Source organism: Achroia grisella, unplaced genomic scaffold (assembly GCF_030625045.1).
Source record: "Achroia grisella isolate CSIRO2021 unplaced genomic scaffold, CSIRO_AGI_Agris_v1 utg4116, whole genome shotgun sequence".
NCBI classification, from domain to species: Eukaryota; Metazoa; Arthropoda; class Insecta; order Lepidoptera; family Pyralidae; genus Achroia; species Achroia grisella.
In genome coordinates this window covers 1,574,849-1,592,489 of record NW_026712845.1, presented here as the reverse complement: position 1 = coordinate 1,592,489, position 17,641 = coordinate 1,574,849, and the positions used below count along the sequence as shown (strand labels likewise).

The 17,641-nt window shown below is 34.8% G+C and overlaps 1 protein-coding gene across 1 annotated transcript in view; it reads left to right on the top strand.

Annotated features, from left to right (window-relative positions):
* Window positions 1-17,231, top strand: part of LOC131844661 (serine palmitoyltransferase 2) — a 33,786-nt gene extending 16,555 nt beyond the window's left edge. Inside the window, exons 3-9 of the mRNA XM_059193598.1 lie at window positions 12,066-12,220; window positions 12,693-12,888; window positions 13,234-13,461; window positions 14,064-14,295; window positions 15,273-15,447; window positions 16,219-16,389; window positions 17,016-17,231. Of these exons, the coding sequence (XP_059049581.1) occupies window positions 12,066-12,220; window positions 12,693-12,888; window positions 13,234-13,461; window positions 14,064-14,295; window positions 15,273-15,447; window positions 16,219-16,389; window positions 17,016-17,154 (1,296 nt within the window). The 3' untranslated portion in view covers window positions 17,155-17,231. The remainder of the gene's footprint in view (window positions 1-12,065; window positions 12,221-12,692; window positions 12,889-13,233; window positions 13,462-14,063; window positions 14,296-15,272; window positions 15,448-16,218; window positions 16,390-17,015) is intronic.
* Window positions 17,232-17,641: the final 410 nt, after the last annotated feature.

Sequence of the window (17,641 nt, the reverse complement as noted above, 5' to 3'; positions counted from 1 at the left end):
CCGGAAATTGAAGCCGTTAAAATGGTATTGGCAGATCAGTTGGAATCATCGGTATTGCCAGCTAACGTACTGGTTATAATGGTCTACAATTAAATTGTCTTTCAATTCTTTAGTAAGCAATATATCCAATGGGACGCCATTGCACATGTTCGGCGGGCTTAAATTTCATGACTGGATCATGCTTTTGAGAAATTCCTTCCTCAAGTTTGAGCATTTAGTGTGGGAAATCACTATCTGTGCTTCCATAAAAATGAGCTCTCAAATTTGTCAGTAGTTTTAAACTTTCAATTAAAGTCCATAAGGGAGACGATGTTAATGACACAGAGAGTCTTTCAGAAATCTCCAGCAAAAGTATAAAAGTAATCCCGCCAATGAGAGCAGAGGTATTTCTAAGGTCTTTTAAGGTTCTGTCCAAAATCTCTATAGCTCATGGTGATTTCATTACATATAATCAATGAGGCGTCTTATAATAATTTATAAAAAGGTTTGACATTAACAATTAATTATTTATCAAGAATCAAGAATCGGCCAACCAAGAACGAGAAGCTGCAATATCAGCCAATATCATGCGGCGACGTCAATGATGCAGGAACAGCAATGATAGCAGTTGAAGCTTTTTTTTTACAACTTAGAATGGCAAACAAGCTGACGGCTCTCCTGATGGAAAGGGGTAACCGTCGCCTATATACATGAGCAGTACCTGACATGTTCATATCAGCACATTGTTTCCCTCATTTCCATTCCTGAAAACTCGGGTGTTACTCCCCTGTACCTTGTAAATTCACTACCATATATATACACAGGTAGTCTATATAGATAGATATACATATACACAGATAGTATACCCTGAGAAAGGTCATAGACTACTTTATAGTGCGAAAAAGTATTGTAAGGGATTAAAAGCGGAGATGAAAGGTTGTATAAAAGTATCGTCATTGTTTAATTGAAACAAAGAAACTTTTTTAGGTTATAATCTAAATATATTTCCTTTATTTGGTCAATTTCATTATACCACGCTGACGAAGTCGCGGACGCACCTAATATACATATAAGGATGGGACCTTTAAATCAAAACAAAGCCTTGAAAACACAACTATTATATATAAATAAAATAATTATTTGCTAAGTATAATATTTAGAACAAGTGAATATGGCAATAATGTATCCGACTCTTATAATAAATTATATTGTATCTATTAATAAATAAACTGAATTAATATGTAAGAAGAATTAATTAGTAAATTTATGTTATAGTAATTTCATCTTCCTGTCCTTATCCCAATTATTTGTTACTCATATTACTTAAGGTTTTGGCTTTTAGTTGTACAATCGGCCAGCATCCTGACATCAACCCTCTAGGAATAATATAATAAAAAAATATGGTCATTATTAGCACTTTGATAATTAAATAAATCACGTTATTTAAAAAAATCCAATAAGTAGTCTCAGTTAAGTAGAAACATATCACATTATTAATTAAAATATTACAAGGATCAAAATGGTTCATACTAAATCCACACCGATTGAGCTACACGGTTATTTGCGTCTGTGTGCGTGTATTACTGTATGTGTGCGTAAATCCATGCGATTAAACCTAAAGTTGAGCGGCATCATTTTGTAATAGGCCTCTTAATGTATTCGTGTATATTTTTAGACGGCCATGACAATACAGTTTTTATAGAGGGAAAAAAACATAGACAAAAAAAATTAAAACATAGAGGTTGGAGAATAGTGTTGACAGCGTATAAAATGGAACACAGCTTGTAAATAATAAAATAGATATAGTCTTATTACTATAATAGTGGTGCCTGAGACTTCGTATGCGTGTACATTTGTAGAACGCCTTTTATTAATAATAATTAAAAGAACAATAAATAGAGTATCTATAAGTGCCCTATGTATTAATTTATTCATAAAATTGTGGGTTTATTTATTGAAAAATATTACACAATTTATTATTGCCTCCTTTATTTTTCGTAAGTTTCTTTAGCCTATGTTCTTATGGATATTATCAACATATACTTTGAAAAGGTTATCGTAATTTCTCCGGCGATTCTTAAACACAACACAAACTGATAGTCTTCGCGTCGTCACGATTTTAATATTTGGAAAGATAAAGATTACTAGATGTGAAAAGAGTACATAAAACAAAATACATCGTAAGGCACAGATATTTATTGATAAAGTTCATGTAAGAGTTATTCTCTCTGGTAGATTATTCTTGTCAATAATACAATTTATTGTTTATATCTAAGATGTCGTCTCTAATATTATACGTATTACACTGATAAAAAAATATATTTTTTAGTGATATACAATCGTTAAATTTCAATATATTACAAATTATTTTCTGCTGACAGAATCAAAGTAATGAAAAATTGTTATACTGGTCTCTTTAATTGTAGTAACATCTAAATTAGGGAATAAGAATAACTGTAGGTATTATAATTAATTGTAGGAGACCTTTGTTGGCAAACACAATGCTTCATGAAGTTTTTTTATGTAACTTCAATAGCAAATAAGATAAGCCACATAAACATACTGAAACAGCAGTTCCTTACTCTTCTATCAACAATTCAATTTTAGGGCTGTCTACTCATAATTTACAACCTTATCAAACCTTTCTGCCGAAATAGATTTTACAACGCTAGCATGATTGCATCACGTGTACATTTTTTATGTGGAAGAATAAATAAAGAAACTGGCTCGAAGGACCAAAAACTATGTAATACATAGTTATATAGAGATAATTAAAAACTCCATGATAGTATTTTCACATCTCTTTAATAATATTTTTATTAATAAAACAAATAAATGCATAGCGCATTCAAAATAGATACAAAAGAGTTTTTATGTCTCGTACAACTGTAATTTTCTCTGTGTATATGCCGATATGAAACTGTCTTCATTGCAGGCAACGAGAAGAGATATTTCAGCGCTCTCTAGTGTAATACAAAAGAATACCAACGAGCCATTTACAATGTTGACCTCGATCCTATTCCATTCAATAATGGACGGCATTTTGGGTCAATTATCAGAGTGCTAAAGGCACGCGCATCTTATATGTTGCGGCAACAGGCCACTAAAGCATTGCTGTTGATTGTTTTATAAAAATAGTTATTTTAATGTGTTTTGTAACTATTTACGCAAATTTAATTAACTTAGTATGTTTTAGTCTTTCACCACAATTGTTTCGACTTCCGAAAACAATTATCGCAAATAAATTTTTTAGACCTATTCTAAAGCTATTTGCCGCAGCTGGACATTACAGTTTCACCAAATGATATGGGCGAGTGTAGATGGCACTCAAACTTGTTGATTGTTTTATAGAGCGGCTGAGGGCCAGCTCCTGTTTGACGGATATGACTTTAGTCTGAAAGCACCACTAGGGGTTTGAACCTTGACTCAAGCCGTCGCCGTTAAATTTCTCTCCCTGTTTGATATATCGAGAGATCATTCAGTAAGTTCATTAGGTCATTAATTTCCCATATATTGTAATGAAATATAATATGAAAAACAAAATGTAAAACATAATTAATGTGTTTTCACCTATTTCTAGACATAAACAGCACCACGGGCAAAATATGTACATTGTGATGCCTGTTCACTTGTGATGTTGTCGATTTGTTCTTTATTGTGTTTTTATGTTCTATTTGAGGACTAACATATAACCTTATACTATAATTTCCCTGTCATATCTCACCGAAATACGGTTTCTTACATAAGATTTTTTTTTAATCACCATTATGCGTCCATTATGTGTACGTGAAGTGGTATACATATCAACATCCGTCTCACAAACTAGGATTTAGTAGCTCGGTAGTAATGGATGAGCAAACAACAATTATGCAGGCATTTCTCATAAAAATACTTTCTCGTCTCACGTCACATCTCGCAACACTGAGAATCACGAATGGTAGGCAGGAAGATACTGTCCAATCAATGGATATATCACATGCTATAATTTTTTTTTATACTATGATGTTGGCAAACAAGGAAACGGCCCATTTCATGGTTAAAGAGTTAGCCATAGCCAATGGACGCCTGAGACGCCAGTATTACATGCAGTTAAGTACGTGTAGACCCTTAAGAAATCTTAATATTCCTCTCTTTGAAAACCCCATGTTGTCACGCGAGAAAATATCTGCAGGTAGTTTATAACACAATCTAAGATTATGCGGCAGGAGGAGGATTCTAATGAATCCAGCGTGTGGGTTGAATTCCCTGTCGATGGCAAGCGGTGTGTTGGTAAGTAAAAGGTAGCCCTAGAAATCATGTGGAACAATGGAATACTAATATAAATTATACAGAGGTTTAGTTGAGAATATTGATAACAACTGATATCAGAGTGGGGATGATTCAGAGTATGTAGACACTTTTTTATGTCAAGTGTTGAGTTTACCACGACGTCTATATTTGACAATGCTTCTACTACTAGAGATGTTTTGGATATGAAATTTCAGATACGGATAGATTTCGGATATAGGCATAATTATTATACCGGATACGGATACGGATGCGGATATGAAATTATTTCGGATTATACGTTAGTTTCGGATAATTTCGGTTACGGATATTAACTTTTTAAGGAATTTCAAGAATAAAATACAAATAGCTAATAAAATGGTTACATAACGTCAATTAGGCTCCGCCTCTATCCGATATTATCCGAAACTTTTATTTCGGATTCGGTTACCTAACAATAACATCTCTGCTTCTGACTACCTGGAATAACAATCATGAAATTATAGATTTATATTATATTATTTTGAATTATATTGATGATTCACACAAATATATCTACTTTACATTTTCCTCGTTTTTCATTTATTCTCTCTTATCTCTTTATATCTATATATCCAACACTATAATAATTCACTGCGCCTGTATTTAATAATCTCTACGCTAATGCATTAATATAGTATTAAAGCGTGATAGTTTACTATGTCAGTATGTGCACTGTACAGTATTGAATGTACAGGTTTGCTTCCATGAACTATTTTTTTATATCTTTTTATGTTTGCTATGTATGTATGTTTGTTAGTACATAAGTACTGAATGTACTTATTTTTTATATCTGTAATACTTATACGCAATATTTGATTAATAGAGATAGTAATACAAGTGCGTTCACGAGTCAGCGCTCGGTATGTCTCCTCCGTAAACTGTAACGTTACTAATACTGATAAAATGCTTGATAAAAATCAGGACTACCGGTTAAAGTTCATTCATGTTATGGGTAGCTATCATATCATCGTCTAGCTGAAGAACAAAGCTTATACTATGTCAATGTATATCCACACAAAATTCTTATTAAATTATTATTAAAGAATAATTAAAATTTAAAAAAGCACCACGCAAGTATTTTTTCGGTCTTCTTGTGATGTCTGGCATCCGAATGAGTTGTAGTGACATTATGACCATTTAGAAGTTCTTATATTAAATTTATTTTAATAAATATTATTCCTATTTGTAATACTTGTCTATTTAAAAAAATATTATTTAAAATATATTATGCAGTTTTCGTCATGAAACATTATTTGTAATTTTTACAATTTATACCTCAACAATGGGATAACTAAGTAAATGATCCCATTGTACCTTGTAATTATAAGAAAAAACCTGTAGTTTTTTTTTCCGAATTATTCTAATGCTGTTGGCCGCAGCTGGCCTTTACAGGACTCTACAGGACTTTACCGGACGATAGGGGGCGATTGCAGATGGCATTCCAAATGGAAGAGTTCCTTCAGAGGCAAGAGTTGGCCTTCCCAACTCTTGCCTGACGAATACCACTCTAGTCTGAGAGCACCACTAGATCCGAACCTTGAAACCCCAACCCCAAAGCAAAGGCCGTGGTAATTTCGATCTCATTTGAATTGGCCGGGAGATCGATCGGAGGGGTACTCTAGGAGTACCATTAATTAAATATATTATTTGATTTTTTCTAGACTGCAAATTTACAATCTTGAAAAACAAATAGATATTATCATTTCATTTCAGTACATCATTTAATTGACACAGTTAATCGCTAATCATATACATAAGTGTAGGTACCTAATAAAATACTATTGAATTACACATTTGTTTGTTATTGAAAATATTCGTTGATGTCATTCTCATTGAGCCAGTTTCTTTTTAAATATTATAGATTATAGTGTACTGAATTATACATTCCATTGATGAATTTACGTAAATATTCTTAGCGTATAGCTAAACAAGTTTTGTCATAATTTGGAATGTATTCTCGTATTCCGTTGATAAGTCATACATATTTCTTCTCTATCGTAAATAGATTATGTTTCAGTTTCCAAACTTGTAACTAAGGAGGAAATTGGGTACTTATATTTAGCACATTAAGTCATATTTTTTATTAATTAAACATTAACTTAGAGTTGTTAGAATAAAATTTATTGACTCTCTAACATATAATAATGGTGAAATAAAAACGAAACAAATAACAATTTACACACATTCATCCCCACACGCTGGTGATCTCGGACAATGCGGTTTCAGAGGAGCTTCCTCCCGAGTACACTCAGATTGTGGTATGAACTACCTGCCGAGGTTTACATGGGCTTTATAAAGGTCGGCAACGCGTTTTTACGTGACACCCGTAGTGTTTCTTGCGTCCAGAAGCTACAGTAACCGTTTACTATCAGATTGGCCGTATGCTTGTTTGTCACTATCGTAGTATAAAAAAACTCTGCAACACAGAGTCGATGTGGACTACAACTCAGCATAGTGCTGGAAATATTATTGAATATCTTGTCTAGATGGACTATTGTATTGGGCCTATGCCTGTAATGATAGTCTTGCAAATAAATAAATAAATAAAGATTGCATTGTCGTATGATCGATTTGGTGTGAAAAGTTAAGTGTCCTTGAATGAAACCGATGCTTTAGAATATTGCAATGAGTTGCCTAACCAACAGACAGCGGACTGTATTCCGCTCCGTTAGATAACGGTTATTTTGTACAAAGCATTGACATAATGATTGTTAGATCGCTATTGAAACTATATCCATACTAATGTAACTAGAGCGGGATTACTATATAACTATTTAATAAAAACCAGGAATAATTGTATATAATAATAATAATAAACATCTCAGGACAATTCACACAGCGCCATTTCGACCCAAGTCAAGCTACCTAAAATTTGTGTTATTTTATTAAAAACTTAAAATAAGTGACGACCTTCTTGCTTTAATAATGACAATGCTTCCATGCAAGCTTTTATCTCCACTTTCAATCCCTTACAACCGTTTTTCACATTAAAAAGTAACATATGTCTTTTCTCAGGGTCTAGACTATCTGTGTACCAAATTTCACTTAAATCGGTTCAGTAGTTTTGGCGTGAAAACTAGACAGACAGGTAAGAGTTACTTTCGCATTTATAATATTAGTAAGGATTAGCAGGGCGTACTGATTTAAAGATATTAAATTACAAAATTATACTCTGCCAAAATAGACCTAGTCGCTCGTAAATCACAAAGGAAACCTTCAAACGCATCGTAAATATATTTCCAATAAGTACTTGCAATATCGAAAGAGAAACTTCCACAATATGTATACTGAAATGTCTAAAATACAACAATAAATCTTTTAACTGCAATAGTTCGCAACTTATTTTTTCCTGAATATTTTATTCAAGGATTTGAATTTGGGAATTAAAATGTCAACTTTTAAGTTGTTGTTATTGTGATTTTAAATTACAAAAAGTAATAAAATCTATACAAAAACGGCCTCAATGGTCTAGCGGTTTAACATACCGCCTTACTTCCGATGATCGCGGGTTCGATTCCTCGCACGGCACAAACATTCGTATTTCGTTTTCTGTGTATAATATGTGTGTATTTACAAAAAAAGTTCTATGTATTTATATCAGTTATCTAGTACCCATAACTACTTAGCTTGGGACTAGGTAGCGTTGTGTATTGTCCTGAGATATTATTGTATAAAAAGTATCAGCAACATGGCGCTCCCCGATGTGTGTACCGAATTTCTGGAACCTACTAGATTATTAATTAGCATAGGACAATTTAATATGATTAGTAACATGTAACTTTACACCGATAATTGTTCTGAAATAAGTAAATAAATGATACCATTATGATATAAGCGAGTTTTGTAATACGCCGCCAAAAACTAAAAAATATGTTAGGAATGTAACATAAAAAGTAATAAAATGTATATAAAAAGTATAGTATCAGCAACAATACTGATACCAGTCCTATTATTTCTTGAAAGTTGCTTGCTGTTATTTATGTCGGATGAATGGATAAAAATCATTGCATTCACCATAGAATAAAGAATATTTTGTTTTGTGATATTCACTGTATTCACACCACACTGTCTATTATATAGAATTTATAATTTGAGGGGGATTCCACCTAATTTCAATTGACGTAATAAATTTATCCCAAAACTTTAGTCTATAACTTTATTTTCAACTTATTTCAAAAAAGGAATAGGTTCTAAATTAGATTGTATTTTTTAAGTATGCATTTTGTCGAGATGAACTGATTTTTTTTATTTTAATCCTACCTCTCATGTGGTTCCCTATAAATTTGATCAAGATCTGTGGGCTAATTATGTAACTTCGTTCGCAACGATTTTCGTATGTAACGTAGTGAAAATGACGTCATCTGTCAATAATGCGATCATATTGACGCCATTTGACGCTGTCAACTAGCATTGCAACGTAAACGCAACTTTACATATCGATAAAAATTATTTCTATCGAATGTCGATTTAGTAACCTCGTTGCAACGTCACGTAATCGCTATTTTGCCGAAATGACAGCGTGGAATTGAAACGGTTTATACATTATGGCGACGCCGTGATAAACGGCCCCGCGCTCTGCGCACCATGCACCCCGATAGTTTTACGTGTCGCCGATCGACCGCCAGCGCTCGCTCGCTCTCCCCGTACCACGATATCACGAACACGCATCCGTGTCGCAATGAAACAATTTAGAAGGTGTTTCTTTTGGTTACAATCTTTAAAATATCAGCATTAGCAGCATTATTTATCTTGTTTTGGTAATTTTCAGTATTACATATCTTTTTATTATATTAAATATTACGTAGAAAGTCGTGAAAAGGTTTTAAATTTATTAAAATGGGAAAATTGTCACGACTCACAACACGACATCAGTGTTGCCAATTCGATATTTTATTTTCGTCCCAAATCACATAGAATGTTGTATTAACTAGAGTAAATGTTTAATATAAAATTAGGGTTGATTATGATATTAATATAATTAAAAAACTATTTCAATGAATACGGGGCACCGTGAACGGAATACAACGTTTATGATGCTCTGTGATTTGTTTAAAGTAAATAAATTTATTTGTTTAAAGTTTTTACAATTATGTACAAATTTAAAAAGATGTGCCCATATCATTTTAAATTTATATGGATACCTACGTACTTACCTAGGTATCTATAGCAGAAAAGAAAAGTTAATTTGTAGGTTAGATTAATATTATTAATGATTATAAATAGTTTGTATAAAATATGCTTTTATATTCAAAATTATTAACCTTATTTTTTCATTAGAATAGAATAGACTTTCTTTATTTTATTTTATTAAATGTCTATTAATAAAATTAAAATAAAAGAACAAGTGAACGCTGCAGTATATTTTGTAATTTTTGAACGCACAACAACCCAATAAATTAAAATGTATCCCTCTAAAGGTATAGGCTATCTAATGTACTGACTTTTTAAATTGGTCGGATTAACAATATTCCGCTGCAACTTCATAGTAGTGTTTTATCGATAGAAATGATTTATGTTGCGGTCATTCGACCTTACTTGATCGCATTTTTTAAATTGAAATGATTTCATATTGCATCACAACTTCAACAGAAACAATTTCATATCGTGTTACATAATTAGCCCACTGATCAGTAGGTTTTGAGTTTAACTGCCCAATACTAATGTAGCCTCTTATCTAGAGTTTCCATATTGAAGTTCGTAATATTTAGGGTTCTGGTACTGGGTACCACTTTCAGTTCCGTAAAATAAATGCAATTGCATCGTACTTGTACTGTTTTTTTAAACTACAATGGTGGCGAATAAGCTTACAGCCCATTTGATGGTAAATGGTTACCGTAGCCTATGGACGTCATGTCCGCGTTGCCGACCCTTAAGAAACCTTAACATACCTTTCTTGAAAGTAATACGCTGGATGCACAGTACTGACTGAATCTAAAGTGATAACTTCAATTCAAAAACTGACGCGATATGCAAATAATGTTATAGGAAAAAATGAACAGAATGACGTAGTTTGTTCTATAATTATTCTCTAAGCAGGATAAAGTTGATATTGTTTCAATAAGCCTACTTATGTACATGGTATTTAGGTTGAAAGTCGTCACCTTAAGGTTTCCCTTAGGATACTGGAAATTAATGACAAATATTGCCCTTAATATAAATATAGTAACTATGACACTTATATGATAATTGACACCGAGGAGATAAAAATCATCGCTCCTAAGAATGTCCATCAATTCTTGTCCCTGACGGTTCTAGGTAGTGAACTTTGAAAAAGGGCGAGCACAATAGATCTATGCAGGTCGCAGTGCTACAGGTCTTAGCACCTGACAATAGCCCAACCTTTATTAAACCTTTATTAAAATAGAAAAAAATGACACTTATTAAAGCCAATAACTGTTTTGGTTTATTAGTTATGTATTAATAATAAAATATTTAGTAAAGTAAGACTATTGATGGAAAAATCGTTGTTTATGAAACTAGCTATTAATGACTAGTTATTCTGGAACAGTATTATAATTGTTATTTATGGAATTGAATGCAATAAATGTTTATAATTACAGTCGTTCTAAAGAGTTTTCTATTTTAAAATATAACAAAATAACTTAGTATTCTGTCAGGGTAGCAATATATATTTTAACGCAACTTTCTGCCATTTGATTACCAATCTAACTAACTTCAACTATTATGTACTGCTCTTTTTTAATGTGCTAATCTTGTTTGTTGATTGTACAAATAAAGCATTATTATTATTATATGATTTTTGTTGTTGACATACTGGCGACATACTTTTATAGTTCATATATTGTATTTTTCTAAAGAATTCTTTTATATATTTTTGTATACAGAACATTTTAATATTGAATAAAGATTGTCACAGACAACAACAATTTCTATGAATTTATTTAAGCATTTTTACCTTTTTTTTGTACTAAACAACTGTTTGTATAATAAAGCGTGCGGAGAACACATTAGTACATTTATCTCAAGGCAAAGTATATTAAGATAAGAGTAATCGTAAGCCATTACAAATGATAGTGGAAATCCCACGTGGTGACATCTATTTTAAATTCCACTTCCTTTGAATGGCGTAAAGTGAACCGATTTGCTGAACAAGGCGTAACTACAGTCATGATTATGTTTTGGTTGTTTAATTGTCTTTACTAGTTCTTTAGAAAAACAATATCTTTATTTATTATTTGAACATATACATACATGCAAACCTACACACACACACACAACAATATTTATTGGACTGTGTACTATTCTGTATTTATATAAAATTATCTTTAAATAGTATAAAACATAGTCGCTACTGCTGTCTGTACCCTTAGACTTTTTAGACTACGCAACTGATTTTAATGCAGTTTTTACCAATAGATACGAGTAGAGTGAGTTTGGAGTGCCATCTGCACTCGCCCCCTATCTTCCGTTGAAGCTGTAAAGGCCAGCTGCTGCCAACAGCATTAAAGTAGTTCTAAAAAATATATTTGCGCCAATTGTTTCCGAACTGGAAGTCGAAACAATTGTGGTGAAAGACAAAAACGTAGTAAGTTTATTCAATTTGCGTAAATAGTTATAAAACACATTAATATTACTATTTCTATAAAACAAGCAATAGCAACGGTTTAGAGGCCTGTTGCCGTAACATATAAGAAGCGCGTGCCTTTAGCACTCAGATAATTGACCCAAAATGCCGTCCATTATTGAATGGAATAGGGAAAACTGGAAATTAAATATTTTATGATGGCGACTGTACATGAATATATTTTTGTTGGCAGGGCTATGCTCCACTATACAACCCGTTTGAGCAGTTCTTCTCCCGGTACGTGTACAGGCGTGTGCGGCACTGCTTCAACCGGCCCATCTGCTCTGCGCCCGACGCAGAAGTCACGCTCATGGAGAGGCACTCCGACGATCACAATTGGACCTTCAGGTGACACACTTTCGATTTTGTACCATAAATATATATTCAGTAATGGTGAAATTCTCATGGAATTGACAAGGTATAAATAAAAACTAAAATTTAAAAAAGAATAATTAAAATCGGTGATATTTTCCAGATTTGTTTTTATTATATTTTTCGCACATTATCTTGGTGTTTCTGTGGTGTAAACTATGTTTGATAAATATAAAAAAAAATATTTCTTATTTTTTATTATATAAAAAACATTGGGTGTCATAGAAAAATATAAAAATAGACTTAGGTACTTAATTTGAAAGCTCTTTCAGCAATAGAAAGCTACATATTAGAGATTAAATTGAGCTTCTTTTAGAGATACCTACAATATTTTTTGCAAGTTTTAATGTGCAATAAAACATAAAGGCAAAGTCGAGTTGATCATTAGTCTAGTATATTTAATTTGCTTGTGAGAAACTCGGCTGTACTGAATAGGATCAGGACACAGATTTACAGGCAAAAAGCGCGTGTGTATCAACCTAGGCTCGTACAACTACCTCGGGCTGAGTATGCTGGACCGGGAGCCGGTGGCGGAGGCTGTCAGGAAGTACGGGCTCGCTCTCGCCTCGCCCTACGGGGAGCTCGGCCGCTGCGAACTACACGACCAGCTCGAAGCGGAGATTGCAGACTTTCTCGGTGTTGAGGTCAGTAGTAGTATTTATTTTTATTTGCTGTGGTTTCACCATATGTTATTCCCAAGCCAAGCATGGCTTTGTTATGGGTACTAGAACTACTAGACAACTGATATAAATACTTTAATACATATATAATACCAAACACCCAGACCATAACAATCATACTTATGAATACAAATTAAGATGATAGTAAATATAAATTATAAAAAACAAACCATCAGAAGTATAATTAAAGAATATTGATTATATATATATATATATAGATATATAATATGACTGTTCAAGATGGTAGATGGTAATAATAGTTCAGCGAAGCGATGACTTACAATAAAGTATTTATTGTATATGTTACAGGCTGCAATCGTGTTCGGAATGGGTTTCGCTACGAATACACTGTCGCTGCCTGGCCTCCTAGGGCCTGACGTGTTGGCGCTCAGCGATGAGAATAATCACTCCTCCCTGATATTGGGCATGCGGCTGGCGCGTGCCACCGTCCGCGTCTTCCGCCATAACGACGTCAGGCATCTCGAGCAACTCGCCAGAGCCGCCATTGCAGAAGGGAAATGGAGGAAAATCGTCATCGTAAGTATTCTTTTTAATCGGTAGTTCTCTCGAGAGGAGAGTATATAAAAAGCGTCTGTGTATACACCATCTATCTCTCTCGGATAGTTAAAATTTCGTGTTTTAATACGAAAATTTAAATGCAAATGGAAATTGGTATATACGGCAACGTAGTTAGTAATAATACTTATATAACGTAATAGTTGTATAAGTATCTGCCGACTGGCCACCGTTAAGTATATTTCAAATTTATCCTCATAATACAAGCGTAGAGAGGCATCATCGTTTTATTTAATTTTCAATATAAAATTCCACTACTCCCAAAGTAAACGAAAAACAGCCTTAAGACGAACAAGATATGGGTTTTCGAGCCGGATTTAAAAGCTGAAATAAAATTTAAGACTTTACTAAATGGAATAAAAAAAATGGAATCTAAGACAACTCCTACCTGGTAGTTGTCCTAGGTTCCATTTTTTTTAAACAAACTTATTTTATAAGAATAGTAAAACGACATGAAACAGTCACGAGTGAAAAAGTGAATGTCCTTACTACGCTAAATTTAGGAAAGGTAGCAAATATTTCCATACCGTATGTGTATAATATCATATGTTCGTTATTGACAGGTGGTGGAAGGAGTGTACAGCATGGAGGGGTCAATCGTGCCGCTGCAAGCAGTAGTGGCGCTGAAGCGGCAGCTCGGGCTCCAGCTCTACCTGGACGAGGCGCACTCCATCGGAGCCCTAGGCCCGCGTGGCCGTGGCGTCACCGACTATTGGGACGTGTCGCCGTCGGACGTCGATATCCTCATGGGCACCTTCACCAAGAGCTTTGGCGCTGCCGGCGGATACATCGCGGGTTAGATGAGTTTTAGTTCTTTCTTAGAAATATTTATTTTAAAAACTGTATTTGTATTTTAAATAGCGATTGTTTATCAATTTTATACCATTGTTATGTAGCGGTTTACTAACTTAAACTCCAAAGGGTCGTCAGTTCTGGGTGACATTAAGACTTTATATAGTTATTTATATTTCTTATTAGCCAACATAGGCCACATAGGCCCATCAAGAATTAAGTCAATCAGAAATATAAATAGAAACAGAAAGTTAGGATAGTAATCCACTAGGGTACGATGCTCTCCAATAAAGAGATAAACAAGGTGACTACTTTGGCCGCTTATGAGACATATATCTAGGACAGACAACGATACGACGTAGAAAACAATCTGTATTAACGATAATCTTCCGCTCGCGACGATCAGCAGACCGTTCAAGGTTTATAGTGTTTTTAGTATGTAACTGAAGTGACAAAAAAGCTAATAGAATACGGCGACCTTGAACCTATATAGATACATAAATGGCACTACGCACACCAAATCGTAATACGAATGTGATATCCCAAGTAAATTGCAATTTCTGATAAAATAAATTGTCGTCTGTAGGTACTGTGAAATTTTAGAAATTTCTGAATTATAACATGTAATTCAATTGTGTGGAAACGTGGGCACACGCGCACACGAGGTATGTAGGCAGACGAGTTTTTTTTATACTACGATGATGGCAATCAAGCATACGACCCATCTGATAGTAAATGGTTACCGGAGCCTATGAACGCCTAAAACACCAGGGACATCACGTACGCGTTGCCGACCCTTAAGAAATCTTAATATACAAATCCCCATGCTGTAGTCTCGTGGGAAAACCTCGGCAGGAAGTTCATTCCACAATCTAAGTGTACGCGGGAGGAAGTACGCACTGTTCGGGACCACTTAGGTTTCAGGGTGTGGAGATGAATTTCCTGTGGATGGCGAGTTTGTACAAACAGTATAATTCCAGGCAGCGCGCGCACGGTGCGGGCGGTGCGCGGCGCGGGGCACGCGGCCTCGTACGCGCACGCGATGTCCCCGCCCGTGGTGCAGCAGGTGCGCGTAGCACTGCGGACCATGTGCTCGCCCGCCGGACACGAGCGCTTCCAGCAGCTGCACCGCAACGTCCGCTACTTCCGGACCAAGTCAGTTACATTTCTCAGTTTCAGCGCGCTTACGCTTTAATATGATTGGAATGATAAACAATCTCACGACTCAACGTGGCTTATATATATTTATATGAGAAGGACCATAGACATTGTCTTTATGTGACAGATGATGGTATCCAACCACAAGCACGGGATTTTGTACCTTCTGTTACCAGCCAGTTTCTTCCAGTTGGAAGCGGGTTATACCTACAAAATACCACTATAACTAATTTAGTGCAACATGAAATGTAAAATCAAAGAAACATACACATATAATAACTATATATATATGTATATATATACATGTAGAAATATGTTATGCACATACTGTGCAATAAGTGATTTGTTACCAATAAAGGTACTCATTTTATCCCTCATGATATAGGTAGAGTACCATGTGCTTCTATTCTTAAACAATGTACAGAGAGGTTTGCAAACGGCCTCGGTGGTCTGTCTAGCGGTTTAGCCTTTACTTCAGACGGTCACGGTTTCGATTCCTCGCACGATACAAACACTTGTATTCATAAGTGTGTTTATTTGAATCTCATTATGTATATTATGAATGTATTTACAAAACAAATCTATCTAAGTATTCTATCAGTGGTCAAGTATCTATTACACATCTCATGGTGCTAAATTTGGCATAAATACTATTTATTTATTTAAACTCATTAAGGGTAAACGATACACGTTAAACTGAAAATTGTTTCAATCGTGAACGTCCAAACGGTTCGGAAAGTATCCATAATTTAGTTAAAATCTCTGCAGGCTCGAGAGTATGGGCGTAGTAGTGTTCGGTCACCCGGACTCGCCTGTCGTACCGATGCTGGTATACACATTCAGCAAGATGGCGGCGACCGTGGAGCTTCTCACCGAGTGCGGTATAGCCACTGTCGGCGTCGGATTCCCCGCCACACCTCTCAACAAAGCTAGAATACGGTACGAATAATCTTTATTTACTAATGCTTGTAGTCGCCCAAAGGTTCGACAATAATTCAATTAAATTCTAAGTTTAAACATTATTAAGGTTCTATTGTCAGAGACTAAATTTGTGTTGACATACTAATAATATAACATTTAATACATGGTACTGTGTGTAATGTTTTTTATTGATTTAATGTATTTATATGCATAATTTAAAAAAAATTTGCATTCTGCACTCCTCTATATAGAAAACTTCAAACTTCTCCGTTCACGCAATTTTTGTAAAAAGATATATGTATACATTATAAACTTGAAAGCAACTCTTTGGTACGTTTTTATTATTGATGCTTTCACTATTTTAAATTTTCGGAAAGGGAATTGCAATGTGTGTGTGTGTCTGATAACTCATTGCTAGCAAGGCACCATGTCATCTTGATCATCACGCGGTTCCCCCTAGAAACCGTCGCGATAAATTCCTGGTGAACATGTCACAATGGGCTAACTGACCTACTTCATGTTCATCTTATCAACCTCCACTGGTGCCCCGCCAGCGGAAACCGTTAGCGCAGGCGAGTGCGCCATTGCATTATTAGCTATCTATGGAATATTGTAAAAATAGCTTGGTTCTCTCTTGGTCCCAGGTTCTGCTTATCAGCGGCACATACGCGAGAGCATTTAGACGCGTGCCTGGAGGGCGTGCGGTGCGCCGCCGACTCGCTCGGACTGCGGTACTCGCGCCGCAGTCACCAACCACAACACACGCACGCCACGCCGCACTAGCACTCAGCGGCCGCAACCACCGCCTTACCTCTTCTTACTTATTGTATTATTATTATATAATTAATAAATTATTTTCACACGCTTGACAGCTTTTTATTATTACTAGTGACGACGTTGGCAAACAAGCGTACTGCCCATCTGATGGTTACCGAAGCCTATGGACGCCTGAAACACCAGAGGTGTCACAAGTGCGTCGGCGACCCTTAAGAAACCTTAATAAACCCTACATATTATAAAAAACTGTACATAAAAAAATAGCATTCTGCAGTTCTCTATACAACTACAAGTATGTGATTTTTATACTTCTCCGTCCGCCCATTTTTCGTAAAAAGAGGTACAAAGTTTTTGCTTCAAGTATTAATATCAATATCAATGCAAATTTTGATATTAAGATAATCTCCATCGTTGTGTAGTGAACTGTCTTACGGCAGTCTATAACTGCAAAAAACATTACTGCTTGGACATGGTTTCCAATTGGGAACCTCTT